Source organism: Cetorhinus maximus, chromosome 15 (assembly GCF_964194155.1).
Source record: "Cetorhinus maximus chromosome 15, sCetMax3.hap1.1, whole genome shotgun sequence".
Lineage (NCBI taxonomy): Eukaryota > Metazoa > Chordata > Chondrichthyes > Lamniformes > Cetorhinidae > Cetorhinus > Cetorhinus maximus.
Genome location: NC_135893.1, coordinates 17,981,068 through 17,988,402, shown reverse-complemented (window position 1 = coordinate 17,988,402; position 7,335 = coordinate 17,981,068). Strand labels below are relative to the sequence as shown.

The 7,335-nt window shown below is 51.8% G+C and overlaps 1 protein-coding gene across 1 annotated transcript in view; it reads left to right on the top strand.

Moving 5' to 3' along the window:
- Positions 1 to 4,131: 4,131 nt before the first annotated feature.
- Positions 4,132 to 7,335, top strand: part of LOC144691139 (paired box protein Pax-7-like) — a 42,038-nt gene continuing 38,834 nt past the window's right edge. The window contains exon 1 of the mRNA XM_078559207.1: positions 4,132 to 4,135. Within this exon, the coding sequence (XP_078415333.1) occupies positions 4,132 to 4,135 (4 nt within the window). The remainder of the gene's footprint in view (positions 4,136 to 7,335) is intronic.

Below are 7,335 nucleotides of genomic sequence, written 5' to 3'. Positions count from 1 at the left end.
ACCACCACCACCCACCCCCAACCCCCACTCCCACCACCCCACCCCCTCCACTCCCGCCACCCCCACCCCCACCACCACCACCCACCCCCTCCACTCCCACCCCCGAACCCCCCCCCACTCCCACCCACCCCCTACTCCCACTCCCACCACCCACCCACCACCACCACCCCCTCCACTCCCACCCCAAACCCCACTCCCACCACCACCCACCCCCTCCACTCCCACCATCACCCCCAACCCCCACCACCCCCTCCGCTCCCACCCCCACCCACCCACTCCACTCCCACCACCACCCCCTCCACTCCCACCCCAAACCCCACTCCCACCACCACACACCCCCTCCACTCCCACCATCACCCCCAACCCCCACCACCTCCTCCACTCCCACCCCCACCCCCAACCACCCACTCCACTCCCACCACCACCCCCTCCACTCCCACCCCAAACCCCACTCCCACCCCCACCCACCCACTCCACTCCCACCACCCCCAACCCCCACTCCCACCCCAAACACCACTCCCACCCCACCCACCCACTCCACTCCCACCACCCCCAACCCCCACTCCCACCCCAAACCCCACTCCCACCACCACCACCACCACCCACCCCCAACCCCAACCCCCACTCCCACCACCCCAACCCACTCCACTCCCACCACCACCCACCCCCTCCACTCCCGCCACCCCCACCCCCATCACCACCCACCCACCCCCTCCACTCCCACCCCGAACCCCCCCACTCCCACCCACCCCCTACCCCTACTCCCACCACCCACCCACCACCACCACCACCCCCTCCACTCCCCCACCACCACTCCCACCTCCCACCCCCCGAACCCGGCTAAGTCTGGATCGAGATCAGCTGAGCCACCCCGAGGCCAATTGAGGCTCTCAAGTGGCTAATTAAGGGCCACATCCCACCACCGCTGGGGAGGCCCGAGCCATGTGGGCAGTGCCCCTGGTCCACCCTGGCAGCCTGCCTGTGGGCCCCAGGCCTCCTGCCAGCCCAGCAGGGCACTGAGGAGCTGGTCAGCCCTCTGACTGACCGGCAGCTCTTGGAGGTGGGAACCTCGCCTCTGAAAGGACCGGGAATTCCAACAGCAGGCAAGTCAGTGCCCGGCTGGGAATTAATCCTGTCGGCTCTTCCAGGAATATGGAGACAGCGAGGCTGCCTCCGTCTCTCTGGCCGGTGGGCAGGGCCACCCCTGCGGCCATTAAATTCAGCCCAAGGAGTATAAATCCACCCTCCTCGCCACCCTCCAGCTCCTCCCCTCCTCCCTCCCTCCCTCCGCCTCCACCTTCGCTGTGTTCTCCTTTAGGAGCTTTTCACTTTTCATTAACTCACTGCAGCCAATTAGTCAAGTGACATGGAGACCAGATAGAAAATCAGCTCTTGTCATCTGCTGTCTGCCAGACAGGAGCCAGCTCAGCTCAGTCACAAACACTGCCCAGTCCAGATCTATTAATTACAACAGATTGAACGAGGCATGAAAATGTCCATAATTGCACTCATCACAATTTGTTTTGAAGCTCAATTTGTTTTTCTAATGAATTTCCTTTTTTTTTTAGCTGAAGGACTGTACTGTCCCTTCCTCCCAGTCCCTGCAGTGTAACACCACCTCCCCTCATATTCTTCCCCTGAGAATAACAGACCTTTTCACATGGATTTAACTGCGCGAAGTTCCTTCTGTTTATTTCCTTTCATTTTTTTTTGTAAAATGTGTTTTTGTCAGGGCGGTAAGTCCTGTGAAATTGACACCCAGTGTTCAACATCGAGTGTATCTGCTTCACGGTCATCACTGTGCTCACTACTGCCTCAGCATGGCGACATGAGGTATAGCTCCTCCCAAATGGGCTGCCTGCAGAATCAGCACTAGATGGACCCTTAATAGTGGGTGCTCGTTCAGTGTCACCCAGTGGGAGAGGGAGTAGGATGATTGGTACTAGTTCAGTGTCACCCAGTGGGAGAGGGAGTAGGATGGTTGGTACTAGTTCAGTGTCACCCAGTGGGAGAGGGAGTAGGATGGTTGGTACTAGTTCAGTGTCACCCAGTGGGAGAGGGAGTAGGATGGTTGGTACTAGTTCAGTGTCACCCAGTGGGAGAGGGAGTAGGATGGTTGGTACTAGTTCAGTGTCACCCAGTGGGAGAGGGAGTAGGATGGTTGGTACTAGTTCAGTGTCACCCAGTGGGAGAGGGAGTAGGATGGTTGGTACTAGTTCAGTGTCACCCAGTGGGAGAGGGAGTAGGATGGTTGGTACTAGTTCAGTGTCACCCAGTGGGAGAGGGAGTAGGATGGTTGGTACTAGTTCAGTGTCACCCAGTGGGAGAGGGAGTAGGATGATTGGTACTAGATCAGTGTCACCCAGTGGGAGAGGGAGTAGGATGATTGGTACTAGATCAGTGTCACCCAGTGGGAGAGGGAGTAGGATGATTGGTACTAGTTCAGTGTCACCCAGTGGGAGAGGGAGTAGGATGATTGGTACTAGTTCAGTGTCACCCAGTGGGAGAGGGAGTAGGATGGTTGGTACTAGTTCAGTGTCACCCAGTGGGAGAGGGAGTAGGATGATTGGTACTAGATCAGTGTCACCCAGTGGGAGAGGGAGTAGGATGGTTGGTACTAGTCCAGTTTGATCTGGCAAAGGGTTAAACAATATTTCAAGATTTCAACATCCATCAGCGAATTGAAATATTAAAGTGGAGGGGTTAAGTTAGGTGACATTAGTTGTATTTGTCAGTCTTTAATGCTGCTGGATGTTTGGAACACACTATTCATTTAATTACTATCAGGCCCAGCTACTGATTCTATTGTAAACTGACCAGTGAATTAACTCCCTGTGAACTGCATTCACTTAGTGTCTCATTTAGCCCCATTTTCCAATTGTTTTCCCCCTTTTAAATCTGATGATCCCCTCCCCCATCTCTTTTCTTGACCTTGCTATCTTTCAGAGGCGTTACTTTAAAGGAAAAGGTTTTAAAACAGTGAGATCTGGTTTTGTAACTGGTGTCTTGTGTTCCTCCCTCTCCTATTCCCCTCACCCGCATCTCCGCTCGATATAGATTACAGGGGTTGACTGATGGAGTGGAGGGCAGGACTCTGAAACTCGGTCTATCAGTGCTGCAAACAGTGTCGCCTCAGGCAAGGCTGACTGCCCTTGTCACTCTTTGTACTTTGACTCTCTTTCACTTTTCATTGAAACCACTGAGGAGACGTGAAAGATCTCGAGAAACCTCGTTTGGATCCAATAAGTCACTCGGTGTAGTCTATTACTTGTGCCCAGCGGGGGTTACAGCACACTTCTGATACTGAGCGTGGAGAGAGACAGAGAGAACACAGAGAGAACTTTAAACCTTAATCGAAATCAGTTGCCAACAGTTCCCAGTTCTTCACACCACACAGCAGTCAGCAATTGCCCGCAACTCCTTCAAATACAAAGCGAAAAACGACTCTTTTATTACCAATCACAGATGGAGTGAGAATGGATTTCATTGTCACTCAGGGTATCTTAAAATAATTGTATTACAGCACAATGATAAGATAAAGGCACATTCCATTCACTGTTGGTTTAGTGTTTTTAAACTGCATCTCTTCATTTTCCAAATCATCTTTGTTCTCTAGCCCCACTCCAATTTTATAACTCATCCTGACAGTCCAGTCAAATGTCTTATGGCCTGCACCTCCCCTCCCATCCCCCACTACCCCCCTTTCACCCCCATTCACCCCCTCCCACTACCCCCCTTTCACCCCCTCCACTACCCACATCCCACCCCCTCCCACTACCCCCCTTTCACCCCCTCCCACTACCCCCCTTTCACCCCCACCACTACCCGCATCCCACCCCCTCCCACTACCCCCCGTTCACCCCCCTCCCAAAGTGTTGAACTATGGTCAATGTTGCAATGTAAGTCAAGTTACACACACTGATGTCCCACACACAGCAGTATGTTAATAATGGGGTAATGGTGGTTGAGGGATAAATATTAACAAGGACTGCAGAGAACTCCAATGCATTTATTGCCCATTCAGAGGGCATTTAAGAATCAACCACATTGCTATGGGTCTGGAGTCACATGTTGGAGAGATTTCCTTCCCTAAAGGGAGGAGTTAGTGAACTAGTTGGGGTTTTTATGACAATGGGTTTGTGATCTTTATCAGACTTTTAATTCCAGATATTTTTATTGAATTCAAATTTCACCATCTGCTATGGTGGGATCTGAACCCAAGGCCCCAGACCATTGCCCTGGGTGTCTTGATTACTAGTCCAGTGACAATACCACTGCCTCTGCCTGGAGAACATGCTAACTGGGGTTTGAACCCACAATCTTCTGACTGGAGTCAGGAGAGCCAGCCTCTGAGCCATGGCTGACGCGTAACAATTTGCAGTGGGGATGGGAGAATTTTGTTGGTCGTAGCACCTCTCCAAGGGGGGGTAGGGCAGGGGGGTGGAGAGAAATGTCTGGTCTTTCTGATCTAGAAAGTCCTTCACAGTTGAGTTTAGGGGTGTTTAACGATTACTGTGTAAAGCTTGTGGACAAATTAATGAGCTGGTACCCGAGCCTCAAAGCTTCGCAACAACTTGTTCTAAAAATTCACTAAGCGGAATGTGTCTCAGCACCGGGGAGGATACAGGGCATGCAGTGACTGGTGTTTTATCTCCCTCAGAACTGCCCCTTCAAAGGTACAGCAGCCCACTAGTACTGCCTGTCTGACCATGCAGATCCCCCTCAGATTTTTTTCCTCAGATATTTCAGATCTCCCTTAGAACTGCTCCTCAGACCATGAAGCATTCAGTCAGTACTGCCTCTGCAGCTCCGAGCACTGCCTCAGTGCTACCCCTCCAACGGTGCAAATTTCCCTCAGTACCAGCCTTCCAACAGTGCAGATTCTCTTCAGTACTACCCCTCCAAGATTGCAGATTTCCCTCAGTACTACCCCTCCAAGATTGCAGATTTCCCTCAGTACTACCCCTCCAAGATTGCAGATTTCCCTCAGTACTACCCCTCCAAGATTGCAGATTTCCCTCAGTACTACCCCTCCAAGATTGCAGATTTCCCTCAGTACTACCCCTCCAAGATTGCAGATTTCCCTCAGTACTACCCCTCCAAGATTGCAGATTTCCCTCAGTACTACCCCTCCAACAGTGCAGATTTCCCTCAGTACCAGCCCTCCAACAGTGCAGATTTCCCTCAGTACCAGCCCTCCAACAGTGCAGATTTCCCTCATTCCTGCCCTTCCAGCAGCACAGAGTTCCCTCGATCCTGTCCCTCCCACAGTGTAGTGCTCTCTCGATACTGCTGCTCCGACAGTGATATTGCTCTGGATTGTGGAACTCGAGCCCACAATGCACTGACTGGGCCAAGCCGGCGGTAAAATCACATCAAAAGCACATCACCGACCGGCAGGTGACACCGTGGGAACAAATAAACTGAGCTACCCCTTCCTCCTTATGACCCTAAAGACAAGAAGATAAACAGATGATCAGCAGACATTGCCATCTTTTAATGAGGGGCACCTCCCAGTCCAGCCAGCAGGGTTCTAAAGCTTCCTAGTAGAAATGTTCGATGGAGAGTAGTGAGAGAGAGTTGCCTGAATCTGGCCCCACTGGCTTCATAAATCCCAGGCCCTGCCAAGGAGTGAAAGTGTATCTGGGTGGGAATGAGAGAAGCAGGGTCTCTAGGCCCTTGTCACATTTTTGAATGCTGAAGTGATCCCTCGCACCAACCATTCACAGCTTACATTATAAACAATGTTTTAATAACATTGCAACCAAAAAAAAAGGGCTTTGGAATGTTATCCTCGGAACAGCAGGCTGATATTCCATGAGAATCCTATGCAAATAATGAGTGAATAATAAATGGATTACTGATGGGTTAAAGGGATACTTTCTTATAGCATTTTTACCCAGTGTCAATTCTCAAACTGAGAAAATATTTCAGAAACGTTAATAGATTTAGAAATAATTTAATCTAATTTACCCCTCACGCCACCCCCCCAACCACCCCACCCCCCATCACTTCCTCTCCTGAAGGTGCTGACTCTCACTGGGGTTCAGCTCCCCCTCCTCTCCTGAAGGTGCTGACTCTCACTGGGGTTCAGCTCCCCTCCTCTCCTGAAGGTGCTGACTCTCACTGGGGTTCAGCTCCCCTCCTCTCCTGAAGGTGCTGCTCACTCTCACTGGGGTTCAGCTCCCCTCCTCTCCTGAAGGTGCTGAGGATTTAGGTCCTGAATCCGTTGCGGGAGGACTTAGTGAGCAACATTGTGAGGGAGCTGGATTGACCTTTCCCCCAGGACTGTTTCTCTACAGATGTTCATCCACCTCCATCTCTCAGTAACTCCTCTCCCCCAGCCCCCTGTCACTGACTCTCTCTTTAAAAGGGGTCCTGACAGTGAGATTCCCTCTTTAGCAGTAGCACATGTAAGTGGAACAGATAGCTTGTTGTTTGTGTGGGTTAAGTAATGGTCCCTCTGGGATTAGCACTCCCCGAGGCTGTTGGCTCTGAAGTTGCCAGAATTAATTACTTTTTCTCTCTCAAAAAATGACTATCTCGCAGGGAAAGTGCGAGATGCCCTGGAGGTGCTCGGCGTATCTTTCAGTGAGATGCTGTGTTTATCCATACCTCTTGGACTTATCTCATACACCATCCTCCCAGCCCACAGAGCAGCCAACATCCCAGTCTGTAGAAAGTTCTGAGAGGAGAGCCTTGATCAATGAACAAACCAACTCCATCTACCTCCAGTAATCACTGCAGGCTGTTTATGATTGCTGAGCAGCCCTGTCAGTCCCTGTGATTGACAAGCCAGCAGCTCAGAGGGCCAACTTCCCCCCCCCCTCTCCCCACCCACCCACTGCTGATCAGATAAAACATTACAGATGTAGCACACTTTTCTCATTTTTATTCAGGAACGGTCGACCTTGCGTTCCACATTCCCAATGGGGAAGGGAGAGGAGCTAACCACAGCCAGCATGTTTTTCTTTTAAAAAGTTTCCTTCCCTGGCTGTGGGTTGTCTGTGTTTAATGGGATCGTTGACTTGTATTTGGATGTGAAGTAGGCCCCTGTGCTGTGATCCCTGGGTTGACAGTGCCATCGTGAGGGCAACTGTGTGTCTGCCTCCTGAATATTCCACAAACTTGGAGTTCGAAGTTTCCCGCCACAGTTTGATTTCAGTGCCTGCTGTCTCCCTCCCTCATTGCCTCCACCATCACTACCTCCCTCCCTCACTGTCTCCCTCCCTCACTGCCTCCTTCCCTCACTGCCTCCCTCCCTCACTGTCTCCCTCCCTCACTGCCTCCTTCCCTCACTGCCTCCTTCCCTCACTGCCTCCCTCCCTCACTGTC